The sequence below is a fragment of the Protopterus annectens genome, chromosome 4.part0 (genome assembly GCF_019279795.1).
Source record: "Protopterus annectens isolate FY-2018-M chromosome 4.part0, PAN1.0, whole genome shotgun sequence".
Classification (NCBI taxonomy): Eukaryota; Metazoa; Chordata; order Ceratodontiformes; family Protopteridae; genus Protopterus; species Protopterus annectens.
In genome coordinates, this window is record NC_056733.1 from 1,571,455,633 (window position 1) to 1,571,481,923 (window position 26,291).

The following is a 26,291-nucleotide window of genomic DNA, read 5'->3' on the forward strand; positions in this document are numbered from 1 at the left end:
TGCCGTGACTTTGGCACCAGTCATTAGTTGCTGCAAGACCCTCTTGCAATATGTTAATATCATTTAGGGAGTCAATGACAGCATCCAACCTACAGTCATCCACAAACTTTGTCAGCCACAGGCCTTTTCTCTCTGCCTGGACCTCTGAGAAGTAGATGCCAAACAGTAGGTGTCCCAGGACAGATCCCTGGGGAACTTCACTAGTGACAGGTCTGCTATCAGAGGTGTAGGCACCTATTTTGACCTTGAGGGTCCTGTCAGTGAGCCAGTTGACCACCCACCTGATGAGATAGGGATTTATGCCAAGTTGTGTTAGCTTTTTGATGATGCACGAGTGTGGGATTGTGTCAAAGGCCTTGGCCAAGTCAACATAAGCTGTATGTACTGACTTTCCCTCATCCAGGGCTTTGGTGACAGTCTCAAAGAAGTCAACTAAGTTCAACAGGCTAGATCTGCCCTTGACGAATCTGAACTGGGTGGGATCAAGTGCTTGGAGATTGCCTATGTCCTTGTTTATGAGAGCCATAATAATATGCTCAATGGCTTTACAGATCAGATTTGTCAAGCTAATGGGGCAATAGTTTCCAGGGTCAGTAGTGACATCACCTTTGTGCAAGGGGATGACAATGGCAGTTCTCCACTCTGCTGGAATGAAGCCTGTACTTAGGCTGTGGTTGAATAGGGTGCTCAATGACAAAGCCAGCTTTTGCTGGAGATGATGCAGAATACAGCCTGGGATGCTATCATGTCCCATGGAAGCTGTGTTCTTTGCCTTGGATAAAATCTTTAACACTTGATCTATGAAGATGTGAGGTGTGGGACAAGTATCTGGGATGTCAAAGGGGCCTTTGTAGGGGGGACAGGGGGTGACGTTTGCACTGAACCTATCTAATAGCAGGTTGGCTAGGTCAACAGGATCAGTGTAAGTGATACTGTTAAGTACTAATTTAGAACAAACCTGGGCTTTGCCATGGAGGATCCTGACATAAATGAAGAAGACTTTATGATTTCCTTTGTTATGGAGGCTAGTTTTGATTCATAATTGGCTTTGGAGGTTTTCACTAGTGATCTAATTTGCTTCTTGAGGCTAAGGAGGGAGTTTTTCCAATTTGGAATTTGTTCCTTTTTACCCCTGGACAACAGTTTCTTCCTTTCATTGTAAAGCCTGTTGATAGGGAATATCCACCAAACAGGTTTGTGTTTCCTTGAGGAGCAGGTTTGAGTTCTGTTGGGTATGTCTGAGTCCATGCAGTTGTACAGGTGCTTGTATACTGCCGTGGTATACTGTTCAGCATAGTTGTCTGCATCCTCTCAGGGGCCAGTGGTGTGAAACTACAGATACCCTCCCTTAGGAGGCTGTAGTCAGCGTTTGAGAAGTTTTTAGCTTGATTACAGCTGGAGGGTTTGGGTGAGATAGAAACTTTTAACAAGATAGTCCGATGATCTGATCTCAACAGGGAAAAAACATACTATGGGAGTGGTACAGCGGTCACCCATGTTGGTGAGAACCAAGTCCAGAATGTTATCTTATTGTTAACAGATCTGGTTTGTACTGGATTGCACAAATTAATAGTTAAAATATTTGAGTTGAAATTATTTATATATATATATATATATATATATATATATATATATATATATATATATATGTATTTATGTATATTTATATAAACATGGGTACACAGAAACATACAGACTCTCTTATAGCAAGACATGATGAGTAGAATTTTTTGTACAATATTTAAAATATGTTCGCACTAGGATGTGACTGTGAATAAAAATGTTACTGCCTATTGATACAACTCTTTAAGTCATATGAAAATGTATTGTTAAGGAATTGTATAATATTGAAGGACAGCCAGTGAAATAGAGAAATCTGAATGTTCTTTCCTGATTAGTTGTTACTCTGTCTAGAAATAAATGTGATAAGTTACCCATTTCCACCTCCCCTCACCACTTGTCTTGCCTGTCTATTGACATAGAACATAGGAAGTTTTAATACCTGTAGCACAGGAAATAGGTAATTTTCATACCTTCAGCACAGTGATGCGGTGACTAGCACAACTTCCTCATTCGTCTTGCTTCTCTGAACTGGTTTATAGCAGGGATGCCTTTTGCATCTTCTCTGCATCTGTACATACAGATATACAGATGTATATATGTATATATGTGTGACAGAGACCTGGTTGAATAAGTGTTCGGCTGACAGCTGCTTTGCCAACTGCACATGATTCACTAAGCAGTGGATTGACAGATGTGAGAACCACACAAATTCAGGGGTTGATAAATTTGCTCTTAAGCCATGTTTGTGTGATGCGGAAGTTAGTATATATAATTAGCAGAGGGAGTTGGGGGGGGGGGGTGCACGGGGGCTTATCCCCTGCAAAAAATTATGTTTTATTTCATTTTTTAAAAAATAAAGATTGCATGTGCTGAAGCTATTTCCTCATAGCATGCATTATGGCTTGTTGATGTTGACATTCTGCCAGTGCACAATTTATATATATGTATGTATGTATGTATATATATATATATATATATATATATATATATATATATATATATATATATATATGGTTTACCATTAAAATTGTGAGTGAAGGTTCAATGACCACGAGATGTCAAAATTTTATTGGCTGAATCCGTGTTGTCGAACCTTCATTTGTGTGAGTCCTGGTTCAGTGAATGCACTATGTATTCTCACATATGTGGTCAACCTTATGACAAGAGATTGCGGTACAGTGTGGAGCAGGAAATTTGCCCTTTTCCCTGCTGTAGTGCAATCTTGGAGTTGGAATGTGTAATAAGTGGGATATGTGGGGAGCGCAGGGGGGCTTGGTCCCCCTGTATAATAGTTATGTCACATGATGTTTAGTGTCTGACTGCAGTCTACGGATGTTTAGAAAGGTTGAATTTGCATAAGAAAGTGTGCTTGTGACAGTCTGACCTTTTCAACATTCCATTTGAAATATGCTTCTATATTTCAGGTAGGAATTTATTTTCAAAGTCGACTATTTGATAGTAAACCTATATAGGTTCATAGGTAGGTACTAGGCTATCGGCCCTAGGACCTGTACAAGCCTAGCCAAAAAGGTACCCTGGTTTTCACCACCCAAGAAAATTATTTTCCTGTGTCCCTGTCAAGCAGAGTCACAGAGGTGATCCCTGAGGTGAATTTCCTATTTCCCATCCAATCATCAAGATTTTTCTTGAAGAGTGCTAATGAGGAGCTTTGTTTGATATAGATAGGTAGTTTGTTCCAGAGTTTGGGAAGTCTCTAGGACAGGAATCTATCCCTCCAGCATGTTCTGTTTATTGTGGTGACAAGGTTTGGGTCCCTAGAGCGTGTAGCTCGGAGGGACTGGGATTTCTTTAAGTGGAGCATGTCCAACAGCTCTGGGTTTGACATAGCTTTGTATGTTAGGCAGAGATCGCCTCTGAGTAGGTGATATGCGACAGAGTAAAGCTGGAGTTTTTTGAGACGGTCTGTGTAGGGCATCTGTTTGAGGCCGGTAATCCTCTTTGTGAGTTATTTCTGCGGCCTTTCCAGTTGTTGTAGATGTCTTGTGCGGTACATACCAAAAGGGGCGTTGTATTATATAATAGGTCTAATGAGTGACGTGTAGAGGGGAACAATGACCTCTTTTTTCCTGGATGAGAAACCTTTTGTGATGAGGTGTGCCACGCAGAAGGATTTCCTGACTACTGTGGCGATGTGATTATCAAAGGAAAGACTACTGTCCACCTGTGTCCCAAGGTCTCTTATCACACTTTTGGTGTTAAGTAGACTACCACCTATGTGGTAGCTCATGGGTACAGAGGTTTTACCAAAGGGGATGACAGTGCACTTTTTGGCATTGAGCTTGAGGCCATGGCTTTGACACCAGGCATTTGTCTCAGTGAGGCCCTTTTGTAGGATGTCCACATCATTAGGAGTTTCAATTATGGCTCCTAGTTTGCAATCATCTGTGAACTTTGTTAGCCAAAGACCTTCTGTGTTAGCCTGTACTTCAGAAAAGTAGATACCAAACAGGAGAGGACCCAGGACTGAACCCTGTGGTACTCCACTTGTCACTGGTCTTAAGTTGGATTTGGAGTCTGCTACTTTCACAGTGTGGGTTCTGTCAGTGACCTAGTTGGCAACCCATCTTGTGACATAGGGATTTATTCCTAGTTTAGTGAGTTTATCTATAATTCCAGAGTGGGGGATTGTGTCAGAAGCCTTGGTGTGATCTAGATAGGCTGTGTGAACCACCTTACCCTCGTCTGCGGCTTTGGTGACTGCTTCAAAGAAGTCAGTCAGGTTTAGGAGACATGATCTGCCTTTTTCAAACCCAAACTGGGTGGGGTCCAGAGTTTGAAGATTACCAATGTCTTTGTTTATAAGTTCCATGATGATATGTTCCATGGCCTTGCAGACGAGGCTCATTAGGCTAATGAGGCAGTAGTTGGATAACTGTCGCTGTGCTCCATTCAGTGGGCACAAAGCCTGAGGTGAGGCTATGATTGAACATGGTGCTTAGGTGGGGTGCTAGTTCATTCTGTAGTTCATATAGAACGCAGCCTGGGATGTTGTCAGGTCCCATGGATACTGTGTTTTTGGCTTTGGAGAGTGTGGTTTTTATCTGTGCAGCTGTGATTACAGGAACTTTGCATTCTTCCGGTATAGAGATGGGCCCTTTGGGGGGGGGGGGGGGTAAAGTTAGCACTGAACCTATCTGCCAGGATGTTGGCAATATCAGTTGGTTCTGTATATTTAGTGCCATTGTGCTGTAACTCAGAGCAGATCTGAGTTTTGCCATTGAGATTCTTGACATAGCTATAGAATGCTTTGTGGCTGTCTTTAGAATCAGTGGCGATTTCATTTTCATAACTAGCTTTGGAGGATTTTATGAGGGATCTCAGCTTTTTACTGAGGTTAACCAGGGAGTTCTTCCAGTCATGGGATTTTAGTCTTTTTTGCAACAGTTTCTTTCTTCTGTTGTAGAGTTTGTTTATGGCAGGGGACCACTAGATTGGCTTCCTTTTTTTGGAGGATAGCATCTTGGTTCTGTTAGGGATAGCACAATCCATGCACTCGTGTAAGTGCTTATAAAGTGCATTTGTATAGGATTCAGCAGTCGTACCTCTATTGTCCATCTGCATGGGTGTCGTGAAGTTTGCCACATTTGTCAAAAAGGGTGAAACTGGCTTTGGAGAAATTCTTTACGGTGGTTTCCCTAATAGGGGGTGGGGGTGGGATGTGGATGTCTAGGCTGATTAGCTTGTGGTCGGATCTGACCAATGAGCATTTGACCTCTGGTGTGGAACACTGGTCACCCATGTTGGTAATGATCAGGTCTAGGATATTGCTGCCCCTGGTGGGGGTGTGGATAAGTTGATCCAAGGCCTTGGAATTTATGAATTCCAGAAAACGTTGAGCAAAAGAGTTGGCACATGAGTAGTTTTCCCAGTTAATGGTGGTGTTTAAATCATCCCTTATTAGGGTGTTGGGTTGTACCCTAATATTTTCCAGTGTATCAAGAAATGAGGAGTGGGAATCCTGGAGCATGGTGGGGGATCTGTAGCAAGTTACAATTTGGATTGCAGTCTTGCCCAGTTAGTTGCACTTGGATAATCAAGGATGCATTATGCTGAGCAACTAGCCTGGAGGTGTGGATATCCTTAATGAATATGGGCACACCTCCACCTTTAGTGTTTTGGTCCAGGTTAGGTGGCCGAAAGGTGTGGTATGAATTATAACCTGGTAATGCAGGGGTGCTCTCTGGAGCCTTGAACCAGGTCTCTGTCACTGCACAGATGTTGATGTTCTCCATTTTAAGGAGTGCCTCGAGTGAATGCATATTGAGGTTTAGACTTTAGCATTACCCTCAGATTTTGCTTGCTTGTACCTGTTACGGTGGTGAATTTGTCATTTAAATCTTGCCTAAAAAAGGCACTATAGGGGTGGCAAGAGCCTTAGCCAGTATCCAGAATCCCAAGGGTGACAGGTGCAGGCCATCTCTGGCAAAGCATCGTGGTCTGTCAATCATGTTATCCCAGGCAGACAGATACTGGATCCCCTTAGAATAACACCAGAAGCTTAGCCAGTTGTTGAAGTCAATCATTTTGTCCTTGTACTGTGGTATCATTCTGCGTGATGGCAGGATGCTACTCAGGGCTAGGGTGATACGTGCCTGGGCTACAAGATCGGTGAGCTCCTCCATGTCTCTTTTTATGTAGTCCAAGGAGGGATGTCTCAGGTCATTCACTCCAACATGGACAATGACAGAGTCATATTTGTAGTTGTTGTGGAGTGACCTGAGTGCGTTATGTGGCGGATCCTGGCACCCAACAGGCAGCTGACAGTAACTTTCTCCTTGTTTAGCCTGGTGAGTGGAACATCAGTGTGCCTGACTATAGAGTCACTTATGACTAGAGTGTTGGGTAGGTTGTTATGCCTTATGGGCTGTGGTTGAGTGGCACACTGGGTTTCTGGGCTATGTGCCATTTGCGTTGTATGTATGCACGTAACGCACACACACATACATACATTTCTCTCTCTCCCTATATGTATATGTATATATATATATATATATATATATATACATACATATATATATATATATATATATATATATATATATATATATATATATATTGTGCTAGAGGTTCCTGCTTTGTCTCTTATCTCAAAAATGTGTGTGTGTGTGTGTGTGTGTGTGTGTGTGTCTTTACCCTGCTATGGACTGGCTTGCCATCCTGGAATGTTTTTTCTGTCTAATACTAGTTGGTTGCTGGGATAGGCATCAGGTTCTTTCAAATCCCCTGCAGTTCTGAACAGAATAAAGCAGGGACAGGGAAATGAATGACATGACAAGTGAAGGTGGTATTCTGAAATATTTTACATAATTCAGATTCTCAGAAGATATGCTTCATCTTTTCCTGAACTGTTAAGTAACACATCATATCTTGACTGGGTGACAGATTTTATGTTGTTCCTATCCATGGTTTTCTAAGATATCTTAATTCTTGATTGTAAGCTGTTTATATTCATATATGAAGTTTATTCAAATGTAAAAAAAAAAACATAATTCGTTTGGCAGAATAGTTCTGTTTTGTTGATATTTGGGGAGAAAGAGCAGATTACCTTTAATGTTTGATTCTTTTAATTTCATGCTGGGCTACAGGCATATTTCTCAGAAAAGGAGTTCATTTAAATATGTGAAAATGCAATATAAGAACAAATAATATAAATGTATCAGAGGCACCATGTCCTATCCCTTCCTGTAAAGACTAGAGCATATCAGAATGATATATTCTTACATTGCCTCTCACCTGTATGAAGAAAAAAATATTCCTAATGAGCTTAGGCGGTCCATGAGTGAACAGTAATTAACCCACATGTGATTATATAGTGCTGAGTTTATCACTGACTGGCCTAGGAGACATCAATAATAGAACCAGATGGGACAGTATTCAGGTTGGTAACATGACCCTGTTTTCTACATAATGGGAGTTCTCCCCCTTTGCATTGATTGTATTAATTCTTCTCTCGCTTTGCCTTTGCAGCCGCTGCTGTGACAAGAAAAGCTGTGGCAATAGGAATGAGACACCCTCGGATCCTGTGATAATTGACAGGTAGGCACCCCTTTTATTTCTTCACCCTCATTATAATGCAACACCTGCCGTGTGCTGTTAATGGGTTGGGGGTGTGTGTGTGTACTGCTGGGGGAGGGTAGGAGGCTGAGTTTTATTGTCAAAGCTGAATGAATGGTTTATTACTATATTGCCTTTGGACCTCAGTCGGAAAGTTGATGTTTGTTTACCTACATTTGGCTGTTTTACATATTTTTGCTAAGCAGTACGTTTTTATTATATAGGATGATTCTGAATTGTCCTCATGTCATTTAAGCTTAATGTGTCACTGGAATATAGATGAAGCTGTGTACAAAAACTATGTTGCATGACATTTCAAAAATCATTAACATGCACAGAGTTTTAAAACATCTGATACTGAGGCAATAGCACATGAGCAAGCTTGTAGAAAGTATATTGTGCTCAACACAACATATATAATTTATGCACAAGATAGAGCTTGGACCCACAACAGCCTATGAAGAACATTACTTGCCTGTGATTACTTAATTTGGATTGTAGTGTCCCAGTTATAAAATGAGCATTTGCTAAAGAATTCAGCTGAGATCTGCAGTTGTGAAGAAAGTATAAATAATTAAGTGTTTTATTTTAACTAGTGAATGTTAGAAGATTTTATGTTGTATACTGCTCTGGTGGGATTATGTTGATTTGTTGTTGGTTACACAAAGAAGGGACAAGAATTTCAATAACAGAAATGGCTGTTCTCACAAGAGGAGTGATAAAAACCTCTTGAGCTTTTTATTTGCCACATTTTGGATTTCCACACTTGATTTGTGAATTGAGGTCCCTAATGTTATGATGTACTTTTAGGCTGTTGCATTGTATACACTATGTTATATTTCTGATGAGACACTCAGAGCTGACCACTGTTTTAAGAAAGATGGCATAGATCTCTTCAGCTGCTGTATTTTTAAATGAAGGTTCCTGTGTTCAGAGTTCAATAAAGATAGCATTCAGTGTTGTACATGCTGTCATTGATTTTCTGACTTTCACTGTCCTCTGGTCTCATCCCTAACTTTAGCTTAAATTGCAGAAAAGAAAGATGCGTAAGCATTTGGAAAGGTATACTAGTCTTGGTTATGCTGCTAGATTACTGCTATAACTCCTTCCTTTTAACGCAAAACGAGTGCCAAAGAAGGAATTGGAGACTAAGGTGGAGGTATCACTCACACTGTTTTGGTTTTAAGATTACTTTTATAATATCAGGAGTATAAAGTAGAAATACAACAAAAACTATTGGCTTAAAAACAAATGGTGACCAGTCTGGTTTTACTGTACCTACATCATGATCTGAAATTAATGAGCTAGTGTCAGTTTCTGCTTCAGATGTGTACTTTTAGGAGAACCACCTTAGACTTAATCTTTCAGTTATCTAAATAAATAGGCACATTTCTTTTTAAATGTTCTCTGATTGAGAGTTATAATCCTTTGCTTGTTTTAAATCATGGTCATAAGGCAGGAGATAGGAGGCCGAGAGGTTTATTTCTAACCACAGTCTTCTGTTCATAAACAAAGCAATTTGCTTATATTTGTTTCAGTATGTATTAATTTTTCCATCCATCTGTAGTACTTGCAAGTTACAGTTTTATGAAATGTTGTTTGTCTTTTATAGTGCCTTCAGTTGACAGCAAATGCGATTATAATCACTTGTGGATCTACTAGTGTATTGGTAGACATATTATTTATTTTTGGGTTGTGCCTCATTTGGCACTGTTTAGCAGTGGTGTAGAAAAACACCCAGCTATGTAAATAGTTCCATTATATCTGCCCAGTCACTGTCTTTGAAGGTAAAAATACCTGGGCCATGAACGTGACATACTTCCATGTCAGAAACCTCCATATTGTTCAGGACCATGAAACTTTACATTTTTGAGATTTTGTCTTCTTTTTTCTTCATAAACCACATACTTACACGACCTCAGCTGTGTACTATTGAATCACCTTAGGGTCATTTTCCTATACTGTCTGTGACATCCCTCTCTGTTCACACTGAAAAAATTTAAAAAATTTAGAGTGACAGTGTGATCTCCTTTACATTTTTCTTTCTGATCTTCCTGTTTCAATACATTGTATTTTTTTTCATGGCTTGCATTTAAGTTCTATCCCTGTGCCATCTCCCTCAGTATCAGTGTTTAATCTGGTTCAGCGTGTTATGCATTGCCATGCTCAGAACCATGGCTTCAGATTCTGAGTGACATTGCTGCATTGCTCCATCATTTATTCTGCTCCATGTGTGGATGGTAAGCTCAATGCACAGTCACTGGCCATTGACTATATGCTTCCCATCAATGTCTCTTTTTGCATTACTCCTTCATGCAGAAACACTGTATTTGGAAAAACAAGTGTCACTAGAATGCAGTTACAGTAGGGTATATCACATGGATCTCCTGCCTCACTAGATTCTCTTGACACTCTCTAAGATTACAGTGTAATAAATTGTAATTCACCTCAATGATGAACGAGGCTGTGAAAAAGCATGTACTCAAACTCCCACTAGTCTAGTCCCCTGCTTCTAAGTAACCCTCCCAACACTTGACCCTATAAAACTGTATAGCCCTACCAGAACCCTAAGTCTAACCCTAAAAACTCCTATCCAAGTCCCAACCCAAGTCCTTGCTCCTTTATAATAAAACTCTTCTCCCTCTGTAATCCTAAGGTCCCCAGTCTCTCCATAAACCTAAATTTCTAACTCCCCATAAGCCTAAATTCCCCAATCACTTCCTAACTCTGAAACTCCTCTTTTGTTCCCGAAGTCTAAAACCCTCTTCCCATTCCTTAATCCTAAAATCAAATAAAAAGAACTCACAAATTTCACAGCCCAAATCAAATACTGAAAAACAAAGTCACCAAAGGAGTATCCCCTTCTGTCCCAACAGCTGCCACAGTTATCCCACTCAAGCGCGAATAATGTGTTTGGCTAAGGTGTGGCAGCTGCTTGCATGAATTCATTTTCGAGTGGCAGCCTTCATGATCTACATGACATTGTAGTTCCTGTTCAAAAACGTGGAACTCAAGCACTTGTAGTAGATCCAAATATGGGAGTCCAGTTAAGATAACTAAATTACTTCCACCAAGCTATTTCTTCAGCAACAGTGCTGTTATGGCTCTTAAAAAGACTTACATCATGTGACTTACTATATAGAATGTAAAATTCAAGCTTCGCTCACCACATTAACCTACTCCATTCCCTACTTCCATTTTGCCCATGTCAGAACATCCCATCTATTATTGTATTATTCTAACCCCCTCCACTAACAACTGTTTGCCCTTTCTGCAACAAAAGTCAGTACATATCTGAAGAATTAGCTCTCACTGCTTTTCTAAAATCCAGAAGTTTCATCAAAAGGTTCCCTTGATCTGTGAGGCTAAATTTAGTCAAAAGAGGAAACTCATTTCCATTGTTTCATATAATAATGTATGTGAGATCCACTACTGTTACTATATTTGTCTACTAGCTGCTACAGAACATATCACCTGCTTCCTTGAAATTCAGATATAATATATTGATAATTAAATTGTTCCATTTAATCTGCTTCTGTTTTTATGTCTTGACCTGTTCAGGAGTTGAGCTGGAAATCCTGAGTTTGAGAAGGAAAGTCACAGCCACTACATGTGGCTTATGTATATATGACTAACAGAACTAAGTTGTAAGTTAGATGGCTGCTCTCTATGTTTCACTGTTTTTTCAGACTTTTTTAAGCATTTCCTGACTTCTTATTGCCAACTGTTTGGTTCTTATGATTTTATAGAAAAGTGCTAATTTGAGTGTACAGTTTTAAACATATTTCCTTGTATCAAGGGAAAGGTAATGCAGTTAACACTTTTTTAAAGTCAGGACTTATTGAAAATGTCATGAATGAATTCTTGAAGAAAGACAGAAAAAAAATTCTACCACCATTTTAAGCTCAGTTTCTTGCATGCATCACAGTATGACATATGGACAGCACATATTACCTGCCTGTATGGCAGTTGTTATTGAAAGAGGCTCCAGATGGTGCATGTATAAAAAGTGTGGTACTTCCAGATACTTTTCTGTGTGAAAATGATCCCTCTCTATATTTTATTAGCAATGCCATTTCAAGGTGGAGTTTGGGGAAGCTTACTGCATACTTAATTGGTGGGTACCTTGGCATGAACAAAGGATATCAGTTTTCAGCACAGTTAGTTCTCCTTATTAATAAGAATTGAAGTCTGAATTATTTGTTTTACTTTTGAAAAGCATGGAGGCATACGTTATAACTTCACACAACCTGCTCTTTTTTAAAATGCTGATAAAGAAATGATGTTCAGTTTCATAAAAAAAAAAATCTGCAAGAAATGATAGCACACTCTAAACTTTTTAAAACTAAGAATGTTAACTGGTAACACACAGAGTTGAAATATTAATGGTAAAATAATTGTTGTAAGAGGAACTGTAATCAAAAAGCCTAATAAAAAAATAAACTGAAGAATTTCCCGGCCATACCTGAAGAAAGGATTAGCTTTTTAGAAACTGGATTTATGAACTCTTGATATCCCTATCCTGTAAAACTTCACATTTAAACCTGCATTCTACTTAATCCTGGCATATATAAAAAAATAGGAAATTCTTAAGTTTTCTGATATTTTTCAGGTTTAAAGGAAGTCACAGTGTTTACTGTGAAAAATTTTTTAAATAGTTCTATCTGGATGTGGCTTTTGGGTTAAGCCTTTGTAATTCAAAATGTATTTTGTTGAAACGACGTATGACATTATTAGATTCTACAACGAGAAAGGGAGGAGTTGCATACAAAAGCATTAAAACATCTCTGTTCTTGAGGCACATTTTTTTATTTATAAAATATAGTAAGTTAAAGGCTTTGTAAATAAAACTAACAAGCCAATAATCAATGAAAGTAACTTACTGCTTCAGCATTTGCTGAACTTTTGTCTCCTTCATGAATAGGTTCTCTATTTTTAGCTATAGAAGACAGGTATCATGTCAGTTGTCAAATGACCATTGAGAAGAGAAAATCGATCTAGCATTTGTAAAGCCAGTGGGTTGATTTGATGCCAATTTTATTCTGTGGGAAACTATTGCTTGACTGTGTTACATCTGAAGAAGTCATCATGGATAAGGAAAATGGAAACTCTCTAAGGAGCGGGCCAGAAGCCAGTCATCATGTAGCTCTTTTTTAATAGAATGCATAAAATGCTTGGCAATGACCAATCCTTGTTCTGCACATGGGACAATCAAGCATTAACAGCAGTTTCAAATTAATGGCTACCTTTACAGATAGTCTGATGAAAAAGAATCAGTCTTAGTGCAGTTATGGTAATGTTTCTAAAAATGAAAATACTTCAAAATTAATCATATACAATCATAAGCTGAAACAGCAAGGATCGGTCAGTGTTATAATGCTGAAGTGCAATATGCTATATCTCTTAATACCAATGGCAACTTTTAGTTTTGCATGGACAACAGCAGATATAGAAGATAGAACATCTTTCAGACTGCTCTTCTGTCTCTTAGTGGTAATGAGGGGGTTGAGGGTGACACCACACCACCTAGATGCCTCTGTGTGAAGAGTTGAAGTACAGTTGGGAAAGCATAATATAGCATTTATGACGGTGGAATGACAGATGCAAAATAAGGTATACTAAAGTATGTTTTGTTGTGCAATAACAATACTCATTGAGCAGATTAAAGAACATGGGAAAACAAAGTAGTTTGATTTCCCAGAAGAGAGATTATTATACAACACATAGCTCTGAGGTTTTTTTATTGCTCTCAGTCACTAATTTCTAATATTATTGTTCATTTTTGTGTGGATGAAGTTGAAAAAGTAATGTTACTTAATATCATTGTTAAGTATAGGGCTTAACAACCAAGCAGGTGCATTCAGTTTTCATAGCCACAACGTGATTAAAGAATGATGCCTGACAGATTGCGGTATGAGGCAAAGCAGAGTGCTTTATGCATCCAAAGAGTAAGATAGTACTCTCTAATAAAGCATACCCCGTGGGATATATGCTGTGACTGTACACAGGAAAATACAAATAAAAATATGTGGACCTTACTTTCTCCCATGGAAATATGTGGAGTTTAAAATGTATTTCTTTTGTGTTAAAAACTTTGTTAGGACGTTTCACTACACAGATAATAGTGTAAATTTGAAATGAGAGAAAAAAGAAATTGAATGCATTTTAAAATTCACTTTTTCTCCTTATGTGCAGATAACTGCAACTTTAAGAGAGAATTCTTGGTCAGTAAAGTGGTGCAGTGGGTAGACCCTACCCTACCCTAAAATGTATATGTTAAAAAAAACGTACACTGTTCCCAAGAAACTAATGTTGCAATAATAGGTAGTGATCTGACTTCTGATATTTTACAAAGGTTATTAATTGTTATTACCATCTGAACAAATGACCTATATATATATATATATATATATATATATATATATATATATATATATATATATATAGTACAAGCTAATATATTCACAAAACAGTTTTAAAGGACTTTTATTTCTTAATATAATCCAAAAAGGAAAAAAGCGACTGATATGTAAACAGCCTCGGAATCACCAATAAGTGTTTCACCACTTGTGCAGCATAAAAACGAATTTATTGTGACAAAACACAAAATGTTTTCCAAAAATAACATTGTAATAACTTTGAAAGGTTAAGCGCTTTCACCCAAACCACCCTGGGCTTCATCAGAAGTTCTGATGAAGCCCAAGGTGGTTTAGGTAAAAGCGCTTAACCTTTCAAGGTTATTACAACGTTATTTTTGGAAAACATTTCGTGTTTTGTCACAATAAATTTGTTTTTATGCTGCACAAGTGGTGAAACACTTATTGGTGATTCTGAGTCTTTTATTTCTTCCTGTTATGAGTTGTACCAACACATGCATCTGAAGAAAGTTTTTTGTGTTAAGATGTTACGGTCCCTGAACTGGAGACTAAGTAGCTAAATAAAATGAAGTAAAAATAAATTATGAAAAAAGAAAACTCTTGCTGGGTAAAGCACCTTCAAATAAAAAAGGAACAGCAAAGTCAAAGCATAAGAAGGTGCACCATATGGTTACCATACTGCAGTCTGCCTGTGTTTTTGTACCAATAAACCTGTGTTTAATCTACTGGGGATTCATCTTTATCAAGACTCTGGCCTATGGTGCACCTTCTTATGCTTTGACTTTGCTAAAAATAAATTATGTTTAATCTCATGCAGAAGTTTGATATCAAACATTTTGTTAAAATTATTCTTAAGTAGCCTTCAGAGTCGAAGGTGTGAATATGACTTTGTATGTTGGAAAAGCTTGAATAGCCTGAAATTGTCTAGTATTGCTTAATAATATATACAGTTGACTGTGCCTACATGTGTGTGTGTGTGTGTGTGTGTGTGTGTGTGTGTGTGTGTGTGTGTGTGTGTGTGTGTGTGTGTGTGTTTGTGTGTGTGTGCTACATATGAGACACAACAAAAATTGGTCTTCAGGTGATGCAAGGCAATATATATTTTAAACATATGCTTATTTTGTATATTTTAAACATATGCTTATAACATCTTTTTATGGTGTTATTGTTGTTTTTTCAGTATAACATTCTACATTGACTCTAATGGGTATGCAGCTTAATTGCTAAGTTTTTCAACTGTTATACAGTACATGAAATAATTTGGAGTTAAATGCTGACATCAGCAAGGAGGAGGCAGAGAAGCTTAGTTTCCTTCATAAGGGCAACATTTGCATGGGGACAATACAGAAAACAATGTTTCATGAATGGTAGATTAATATCTGTAGAAATGAGCAGTCCTGGATAATGGTGTGCTATGAACAGTTACCCAAACTTGCTAGTTTCACAAGTTTGTCGTCTTTGTAGAGCTGCAGTTTGCAGGATGGGAAATATTTAATTAATGGCGAATTTTGAAACTTGAACAAAAAAGCTTGGCAAAGTTGAGACCAAAGTTACCAGCTGTATTGCTGTGCTGGAGACTGAAATGTAAAGTCACATTATACTGAAATAAGCAGTGTGTCAAGTTTTGTAATGGAAAAGAATATGCAGTCACACGAATTCCATAAGCAAAAGCATGCAGACAAATTGGAAATTGTTCACAAAATGTTAAGTTTTTCACATTATTTTCAAAAGATATCTGGAAGTACCTTGTGTTTCCAGATTAACTTCCACATTTGCATTTGCCTACATCTAGTTAACTTTAAGTACATCAGTTTTTGTCTGTTGCAGTTGTGCATTGTGAGAGAAACTTTTATTTGTATCAGCAAGTGATCAGTCCTTGTGAACACTAGTCAGACATAACTTCCTTGTCTCTTTTCCTTGAAAATGTTTTTAATGCTTTGCCAGCAGCCACAGATAATTTTCTTAAATATTTTATTGATGCATTTGCGGTAACTTGTTTTGCATTACACCTGTTGTCAGTGCCTTAGTAACCCCTGGCATGTTGAAAGTACAACAGAAAAATATGTGTTAGTTTTGCAATGTGTCGTACCAATTACACAATATGGCCAGACTTCTTTCAGGCAAACTTTCAGTCTTGTAACAACATTAATCATTAGCACTGAACAATTATGTACAAAACTCTTTCTTCTGCTGAGAATCTGCTTTTATTTACCACACTTGTTCCAGTTTGGGCACAACAATGTGAAACCCTCACCCTGTATCAGTTAGGGACTGCAGTGACTGTTTGCTTTTATTTACTTTGCTTTGTTATTTTATTTATTTATTTTTAATTGGGCTTGTCTGATTGAGTTTAAAGCTTTTCTTTAGTGGTCCAGGGAGAAGAGCTCCAACATACAACAAACATTTTAAAACAGACATTCGGTAATATACATTAATAAATAATAATAAGCATTTTCCTCCTGCCGTTGCCTATCCATGAGTTGATTCTCTCTCACAAGTTCTGCAAAATGAACTGGTGATCCTAGCCAGCCATGTTTCTGATTGAACGTGTACATTCGCCATCAATCATCCTAATACGCTGGCAGTATTTTTCACTATTTACTCTTAGGGTCATTGTTTCTTTCCTTCCTTTTAGAATTAATGGCCTATTAGTAGCACCTTCATGTGTTTTTGTATAATGCAACTACAGTAATGTTATGACTCATCTTACATAATGAAGAGACACTGCCCTGTAGTAAGAAAACCACAGTGTCCCATGAGAAAGTCTTTTAGGTATTAGACCGAAAACACAAAATCAACAGGAAAGAAATTCTGTTTCATAATTATTGAAAATGTAGCATGTTGGTTCATTTTAATATATTTTTGTGCTCATGGAGTCAAATGGAGTTTGATGGATAAACTCTGCATTATGTGCTGTATCTCAAAACTGATATCTAAAGTCTGAAAAGATGTGGTCACAATTTGTATCCTGTAGCCAAAGTCCTGAAATAGTTACCCGGGGGGTATAGAGATGCACCACCCAACACCACAGACTACATCAGCATCTGTTGGCACCTCAGTACATCATCTGAATCCTTGAATAAAAATGTTACCCTGTTATGCATGGTTACTAAAAGATTATTCCTTAAATGGTTTACAGCAACAAGTAAAACCAAAGTAGAAGACAGGCATGCTAGGTTATACACTCAAGCCCTGACCCTCATCGAATCCCTGTATAAAGCAGGACACAAAGAATAAATAACAAAGACATCCTGGCGTCATGCAATTTCTTCTTTTCCTGTCAAGAGATTATACTTTTGAAGTTTCTCTGTTGATATCGATCTCATATATGAGATAAAGTCAAGAGAGGCTGTGGTTTGAATGAAATTTCTGTAGGACTTGTTCCTAGGGGGTGTGCTTCTACACCAAATCTTTTTTTTTTTTTGGGCATGGGGGCTTGTCTACGTTATAATTTTTTTAAAAAAAAAACAGGCTTAAATTACTAGAACTGTTATTGGAAAGCTTGTAATGAACTGTGGCTCTAACAGTTAATGTAAGCGTAAAGGTCATACACATACACAAAACAGCTTTTACGTTGTTCTGGGCAACCAATGGAAAAGAAATGCACATTTTGCACTGAACAGGTAATTTGCAGCTTAATGATTAAAAAAAGTGTCCAGTCATGCTCATGGCCAAATGACTATAATCAGGAACACTATTATAGATTACAAGGGTATACACCAAAAAATGTATAAAGTGGTAGCACAGCATAGCAATAGTCTGTTAACAATTCTGGCTTACATTTGTATGTACAAAATGGCTTTGCATTTTGAGTCTTCACTCTTTGCTGATCAATGCACCAATGCATGCATATTGAAAATGTTTTAGTCATAAAATATCAGGAAAGTATATACTAGTAAAAGCCAGTTTGTACCTACACTTTTTATAACTTTTCATATCTGCTACACTAGAATGTTGCATCTATAGAGGCAGAATGTCTATAAGAGACTCAGACGTTTTAGTATTTTATACAAGAAAAACTTTGCAATGTTTAAAAAGTACATAAAAACTCTCTTTGTACTTGATGGAATATGGTATTTAAAAGAGGAATTCTTACTGTTTTAAGCATGTGTGTATGAATTGCGATATTAGAATATTAGAGCATGTGTGTTTGCGTGTGTGTGTGTGTGTGTGTGTGTGTGTGTGTGTGTGTGTGTGTTTGTGTTTGTGTCTATCATGCTAAGAATAAACAGGACAGGGTTTCAGAAACAAGAGGGCAACAGAAACAAAAGCAGAGCATACATTCTTAGTATGTAATTGTTTGTTTGTGAGACCTTCTGTTCCATTTCTGACCCATCCTTACTATTCTTTATAGCTACACCATAGCTGGGTTGTGAACGTTTCCAGTCTTTCTCTTGGGCATGACAATACTTCAGAACTTTGTTTTTTTATTCATCACAGCGTCCCATTTGATGTGGTGGGAAGCCTGACATTCTGTAGTACAAGCTCAGTGGTGAGCCATTATGCAGTCTTGTGCCGGGGGGGGGGGGTGAACTTATAATGTTGTGCCTTTTATGTTGCCCACATGGAAATATCAGCTAATGCCAAAGTCAGTCACTACATGTTGCATGGCGGTTCATCTTTACAAATGGGCATTTCAAGTCCCCCAGCTTTCCAAGGGAACTACAAGATCACTGATGACTAGTAATGCTTCTTACTGAGGGGGGGTAACAACACTGATGCCTAGTGACACTTCTTACTGGGGGTTAACAACACTGATGCATAGTAACACTTCTTACTGGGGGGTAACAACACTAATGCCTAGTAGCAGTTCTTACTGGAGGGTAACAACACTGATGCATAGTAACACTTCTTACTGGGGGGTAACAACACTAATGCCTAGTAGCAGTTCTTACTGGAGGGTAACAGCACTGATGCATAGTAACACTTCTTACTGGGGGGGGTAACAACACTAATGCCTAGTAGCAGTTCTTACTGGAGGGTAACAACACTGATGCATAGTAACACTTCTTACTGGGGGGGTAACAACACTGATGCCTAGTAACAATTCTTACTGAGTGGTAACAATACTTTTCAGTAGGACCTCCCTCTCTCTCCATGCCAGACAGTTGGCTTCTTTTACCTCAGTATTGAACCCAGGTAACCGATGTAGGAGCAGAGGGCTTAAGTCACTGGATATTCTGCTGTATTCATAGAACTAAATCTTCAAAAAATGAGAAACATAACATTTATACTTTTACACATGTCAAGTATACACAAAAACTGCTATCCTGCAGAACTGCAGTTTTAAAAGTGATCTGGGGATACTTTCCATACGGAATCTCTGCAACCCATTTGCAACTCCTGAGGAAAAGTTGGAGATCAGACATTTTCAGGTGCATGCTCATTTGTAGAGCTGCAAAACATAATGAAATCGTGCCTTTAATACTGTGCTAAGAGGTTTGGTATGCAGCAGTTTCTATCAATGCCATGAACTATGTGGAACTCCACATACCATGACCATACAGGTGTCCTCTGTAACATTAAAATCATATAGTCATGAAGTGATATCTTCACATAGTTGGATGGCAGGAAAAAAAATAATATGAAAATGTATTTGGCTGAGGAGGTTAACAGGCTCTGCTATTTGCTGCTTTCCATCTGTGGTTGGCTATGATACCCATAGTGCACTGACTGATGGTGTAGTATGTGGGATTACCATGGGTCACTTGCATAGCCTTGAGGAATAAGTATGAATATAGTTTTGAAGAATAGAAAATCAATTAGTCCTTAAACATACTCATACACCCCAGATCTTAAAACTGCGCATTATCAATCGGCACAATCCTGTGACATTTTATGGACAAACCCTTCTTGTTAGAAAATAACATAATTAAACCATATGACCTGACATTAAATACAGTTTTTTTTTATTTATGGTTGGGACTTGACTGGAACACAATAATTGCAGGCTCGGCAGCAGTTTGTTGTGCTTATGATTGGGTTGTACGTACTGATGCCTATCATTATTATTATAAATTCCACACTGAAGCTTTTCCTTAGTCTTATATAGGGGAAGTATTATTTCTGCTGTACCAGATCGGCATTTATGCATTTTTATTTTTTATTATACAGCTCTCTTGATTTAGGATGGTAGGTTGTCAGGAGTGTAACTTCCATCAGCTCAGTCACACTGGTAGGTACTGACTTGGAGAAATTAAATTGCAGGTATTTTCACTAGAGTGGAAGGAGGAGGAGCAAAAAGGTGTAGGAGACTTAGCTGGATGTTTCTTTAATCTTCTGAAGATTTATTTACTCTGTGTAGACAATAAGAATTGCTATGTTAAAAAGCATTTTACTCTTTGCTGGAGGTTAGTCTGATTTTCCCTGAGTCTATATCAATTTATCTCAAAGTGTTTGTGGTGTTGGTCCTACGGGAATCATGGGAAATGGGAGAATGGGCAGTTTTGCAGACCTTTTATAAGTGCCTTCATGACAGCTGTCTCGATTGAGCAACTGAATGTTATTATTCATGAAAAGGCTGTTGTTAGCCATATGTGCTCACAATTCTCACCTAAGTTGAAAAGTGAGAATTAAATTTTTAAAATATTCATCATTAAATTAAAAATACAGCATTATGCAAACAGGGTATTTTCTGTGGCTCTCTTTGTGATTTGATGTGATAGCTGTTAAGTAAGTTAGCTTTCAGATGAAAAAAACAAACTGTGCAATGCAGTTTCTGTACTGAACTTATAAAGTACTTGGGATCATAATAACTGTAGCTAGCTCTCTGCCTTTATCTTCTTCTCCTTGCAGTTATTTGGCACAATAAACAAAACTTCATTAGATGATTTCCGTTTCCAGGAGTTTATTAGATTTTACAGAAGTAATTAGCATAAGCTGTGCTAATTTTTCTGGAAGACTAATGAGAAAGCTTTTCTAATTAGGTTTACTTTGTAAGTATTGGAGGAGATGATAATGACAAAAGTCACAGAGGTTAGAATCAAAGTGAAAATGAATAGCTGACATATCATTGTGGTTAAAAGAAAGGTGCCATCTTCTGTCATTAAAAAAAAAAACTTGTTTGCAGTATTTCAGTGACTTCTTGAGATCCTTTTATTACACAAAGAGATCAGAAATGGTACTGAACAATTTTTACTGTGTCTGTACTTTTCTGTATTTTATAAGTGTGATGCCATCAGGAAGAAATGCAATGCCTTCTCTGCACACATCTGAACTAGCCATGTGGTTTCTAGATCAAATACTAACCTATAAGACTCTGTAGTTATTTAACATTTGGGTAATTGTTGCTATGGATTTTTCCAGGCACATCCAGTATTATTGTCAGCAACAGCCTTCCATGTGTGTTTTATATGTTGTGATGCTGCCTTTTTGCAGTAACGTCCTCATTCATTTATAGGCTTTATTTAATTAGCTACCCACTCTTAGTTTCATCACACTGGACATTAGAAGGGACAGTCCGGCACATAAACAAGCATGCACATTAAGAGTACAACAGCTGTTGAGTATTGATTTTCCATTTTCCAATACTTGTGTAGACACTAACTGGTCTTTGCTTTTCACTCCAGAAAAAAAAAAATTCTCGATTTTTTATTTTCAGAAAAGGAGTGTTTTCATTTAAACTTGGGATAGGGCATGATGATTCAGATAAAGTAAGCACTGATTTTTGTAATGTGCATGTGCCTCAGATTTCTAATTTCTGTACTGCTTCAGTAGAGATAAAAAACTGTTTCACTGTTAGTGCCGTTGCTTTTACCCTTTGCATGTCTTCATTCACGTGGTGGCTATTAACATGCCAGCTGCCACCATCACAACGTGACATGACATTTCCCTTCTATATACTCACTTTACCCTCTGTAGCCCAAAACATCCTTTCCACCTACTATGAGGACAAGATTGATTGCCATATAACTGCAGATTTCTGCCTGTTAGTTATCATTGCTACTACAAAGGAGGAGCACATTGCCTTAGGAGAGTTGGAGAGGTGTCCAAAATGCCTTTCTGCACCATTCAGATCAGCCCCAAATATATTTAGTTTTTTTTTTGTGACTTAATTTCAATGCTGTCATATTATACTATTTGTCCATATTATTCTGGTCAGATTGTCTATCATGTAGCGATTTCTGGTCCTGGTCTATTTATCTTATAAGACCTGGGTCCCCAACATCCAGGAAGTACTGGCCTTTTATCTCTTTTCCTTATGTTCTAACTCCATGGTACTGTGATTTGTTTCCGTGATGAGAATGGAGTCATCTAGGACTTTAGAAACTACTACTGAAGTGGCTGAGAGAGTTCTAATTTGGTACTGCAGCTTTAAACAATTATTAAAAGCTTGTATTTTGAGCTCGATAATGCATGCATCCCCCATATTCTGACCTGCTCAAAGCAATAGTACTATATAATGCAGATTGCCTTGACAACCTTTGTCTTCACCTTATGAGTATTGTAAACAGAGAATCCTTTGTATTTGGCTGACAAATGTTACTCATCTTAACATGGTTTGTAATGTGGCTCATAATAACCTTAATAAAAGACTTGTAACAGCTACCTTTAAAATCTGGAGATAAGAAAGCAAATTCATTCTTTTTTTGAGACTGGATTTCACCTCAAAATCTAGATGCTACTGTTGTGAGAAAGCCCTCCCTTCGGCCTTTCTCTTGTTCCAGAACATCAGTGTCATGTTTTCCAAAGCAATGAATCTAAGAAATGGATCGGGCTAAAGGTCATTCTCTTCATCGTCAAACACTTATATACTCACCAGTTGCCCAGCATGTCTAATAGAAGATCTACTAGACCATAAGTCAGTGTCTAACTGGGGACCATCAAAAGCTGAATGTTGCAGTGAAATGTCTTCTCCATCATTGTCCAATGAACATATTAAATTAATTCTGGGCACAGTCCCTAAAACTTGTGAATGCCTCACAAGTGATATAGTCCCTAAAACTTGTGAATGCCTCAGTGACTGCTTGGTCACATATTCCCTGAGAAAGATAATGACAACAACCACCAGACAAATCCAAATTCTGACAAAAAAAACCCCCAATATTGCTGAATGGGTCATTACAAAAGAACTTGAAAGAGTCACAAAGCCAGCAGTTCATCTAACTGATGTTACAGATTATTGCCATGTTTTAAGTATATTTCCTACAAAAAAGTATAATTTACATCTTAGTGGCATTCTAGAACATGATCAGTAACTTGAAATATCTAGTATTGTTTGGAGTCAGTTAAACCGAGTCTCTGTCCTACGACAAGATGTTTATGAAATAGTACTGACATTTCTGCTGTGCCATTATTCTGTTTCAAGGCAAATTGCTAGACTTCAAATAGCACCAGGAATTGTTCCACAGCTTTACAGAATCTTCAAGAAAAGGGCCACTGCTTTGTTAGCCTACAAAAAAGAATGACAATCTGAGAGACTGAAACCTTTTGCAGGGTTAGAAATGAATGCAAATGTCATTCCAAAAAAATAAAAGCCGTCATTCTTAATAAATAACAGCATTGCCTTCTCTAATGCCCGCAGAATACTTGGAGAGAAAATGCTGTTTTCTGCATGCTTTTCCCCTCAATTCCTACCATCCATCAAGCTCTGCTCCCATAGATATAGGTATGTCTTCCAAGAAGCCATGGAGAAGTTTATGCCCTTGCCTGTTCTATCATCTAACTGCCGTGGAAGGGTGTATTCATCCCAATGGCCTGAGGTGCTGTCTCTACCCCCCCCACTCCAGATGAGGGCCGTTTGTACTTTGTAATGGACCCTGTTTATATCCAGGTTGGGGTACTACATGATACTCTTCCCCTCTCTGCACCCTATGTCATGGTGGATGCAGGCTATGCTTTTTTCTATTCTAGGTGCCTGACCACACCACCAGATCATAAACGTCTTCCAACATGATTGTGAGCTAAGGAAATTACTTTTTTAGTTGAATGTAATGTCTGTAGTGGAGTACCTTATTTGTAAGGCCTGGAAGGTAACCAAAACTTAGATGATCTATGTCGTTATTTTTGTAGGACTCTCTCTGACTTTAGCAGCTGAAACTGACCTACAACAACTGATTATGACCGGGTCTATATTACCTTATTGAACGATGAAAAGAGAAAACGCTCTTTCATTGAACCGAAAAGGTCAAAACCACTAAAGAGCAAAAACATGGAACAATTTTTTTCCCAGGGAAAAAAAATCACTGCTCCACAAAAAAAAACCTTCAAACACAAAACAAAATGGGGGGCTTCATCCCCCATACCCCCAATGTACTTAAATATACCAACTCCGAGATCGCACCATAGTGGAGGAAATGACCAAGTCCCAAAGACGGCCCACCATTTTTTTTCCCTGGGAAAAAAAATTGATGGTCCATGTCTTCGCTGTTTAGGGGTTTCAACCTTTTTGGTTCGATGAAAGAGTGTTCGCTATTTTCATTGTTCGATAAGGTAATATAGACCCATTATGACCTACAAGATGTTTGCTGGATTACTTGCTAGGGTCATTCACCACTTCATAGCTGTAGTTTGGCTGTCTGCAGACATATGTTGCTTACAAGCTGATTCAAGCTATTATTTACAAGATGTTCTGCAATCTGCCTGGCATTTTCTTAGGGTGCTCTTTTTTTTTTTTTTTTTTTTTTTTTTTTTTTTAAAGATAACAGCTCTCCAACCAAATAAAACTTACAGTGCCTTCTACTCACCACAGAAATGATAACAGGGCTTACAAAGCTGCAGTAGCTGTCAAAAAAAGGATCTGTTAGCAAACGTTTAGACTCTGGCTAAAAAATATTATAGTATTACCTGCGGAAAACTGGCAGGTAGCATATGCCAAGACTGTGGAATCACAGTACTGGACCCAGGAGATTTTCAGAGTTTCAGCACTTAGAGGCTTAGTCCCCCCCCCATATTCAACCATGATCATCAACATTCCTGTGCTTGGCATATTAAAATACTTCTTTATGTCTTAATTTTCTTTACTGAGCCATAATATATATGATGTCATAGTTGTGTCATAGTCCACATTATTGGGCATTTCCTCTAAAAGGTACCTCACACTAATCTAGATCATGATTAATGAAACAGTGCTGCATCCACATGCTATACCAATAGGCGGATGCATCCTATTTTATCCAGGCTTAGGACCTGTAATACAAAGTTATAACACTTTGCTGGGCTGTTGTGAAAAAGCTGTTTATACAGGTATGCTGCCACTGTCTCTCTGATATTTTGGTGACAGGAATTGCTTGCATTGGATATATATCAACTGCCAGCACAGTACCAGTGCAGGATACTGCCTTATCTGCTCTATTGTGGCTCTATTTAATGCTATACAGTTACCTGTCTACCTGCACAATGTTCACATCTGAATATACTAAACTATGTTTACTCTCTTCTGATTCAAGTAATATTTATTTTGATTATAATGCTTCTGATATTTTTATCTATTGCCTATATTCACACTTACTGTATAGCCAGGCTAAGCCTGAAGATGGTCCAACAGGGTCAGTGCTGTATCCTGGATAGCAAAGAATGAATGAATGAATGAAGTAGAACATTGCTTTGTTAAATGGCCTTCTTCCTCCTCCTCCTTTGGTTTCCACTGGCAAAGAACCTTGTCCCATTTAAATGCAACCACTAACCAAAATGCAAAAAATACATAAATAAATAAATAAACTGATAAACATTAAACAGATTTCTCAAATAAATAAAAGTTGTCATTGAAATGAGGGGAGGAAAAACTTTCATCTCTGAGTTTATGTGACATGGATGAACCTGGGTCAGAGAATGATATAGGATTTGTTGGATTCTTAGAAGTATTCAGTGCCCATAAGATCTGTCTTCTCTTATGTCACAAAAATAAAATGATCTTTTTTGTGTTATATAACTCAAAAACAGTAAAGAGGCCCCAAATAAATTAATAAGTATTATAACAATTTATTCCAGCTGTCATCAAAACTACATTTTTTTGGCTTGGAATTAGGTGATGGGAGGTGTAAAGTAGCTAGGGTGGTAGTGTGGCACAGTGGTGCAGCAGATAGTACTGTCTCCTCACACTAAGAGGTTCTCTGGTTTGATTCTTGGCTGGGGTGCCTTTTATGCGGAGTATGCATGTCCTCCCTCCCTATGTTTGTGTGGGCTTCTTCTGGGTTCTCCAGTTTCCTTCCAGATTCCAAAGACATGCAGTAGGTGGACTGGACACTCTAAATTTGATATAGGTGTGAGTGTACATGTGAGTATATGGTATGGTATGGAAACTGCATCAGGGCTAGCCACCTGGTGGTGGAAACCTTG

General features: G+C 38.1%; 1 protein-coding gene across 3 annotated transcripts in view; it reads left to right on the forward strand.

Moving 5' to 3' along the window:
* The window catches only part of LOC122799947 (transcription factor COE1), a 1,219,541-nt gene that overhangs the window by 57,124 nt on the left and 1,136,126 nt on the right, over positions 1-26,291 (forward strand). For all 3 annotated transcript variants that reach the window (XM_044069358.1, XM_044069357.1, XM_044069359.1), the window contains exon 6: positions 7,552-7,620. In XM_044069358.1, coding sequence (XP_043925293.1) covers positions 7,552-7,620 — 69 coding nt within the window. The remainder of the gene's footprint in view (positions 1-7,551; positions 7,621-26,291) is intronic.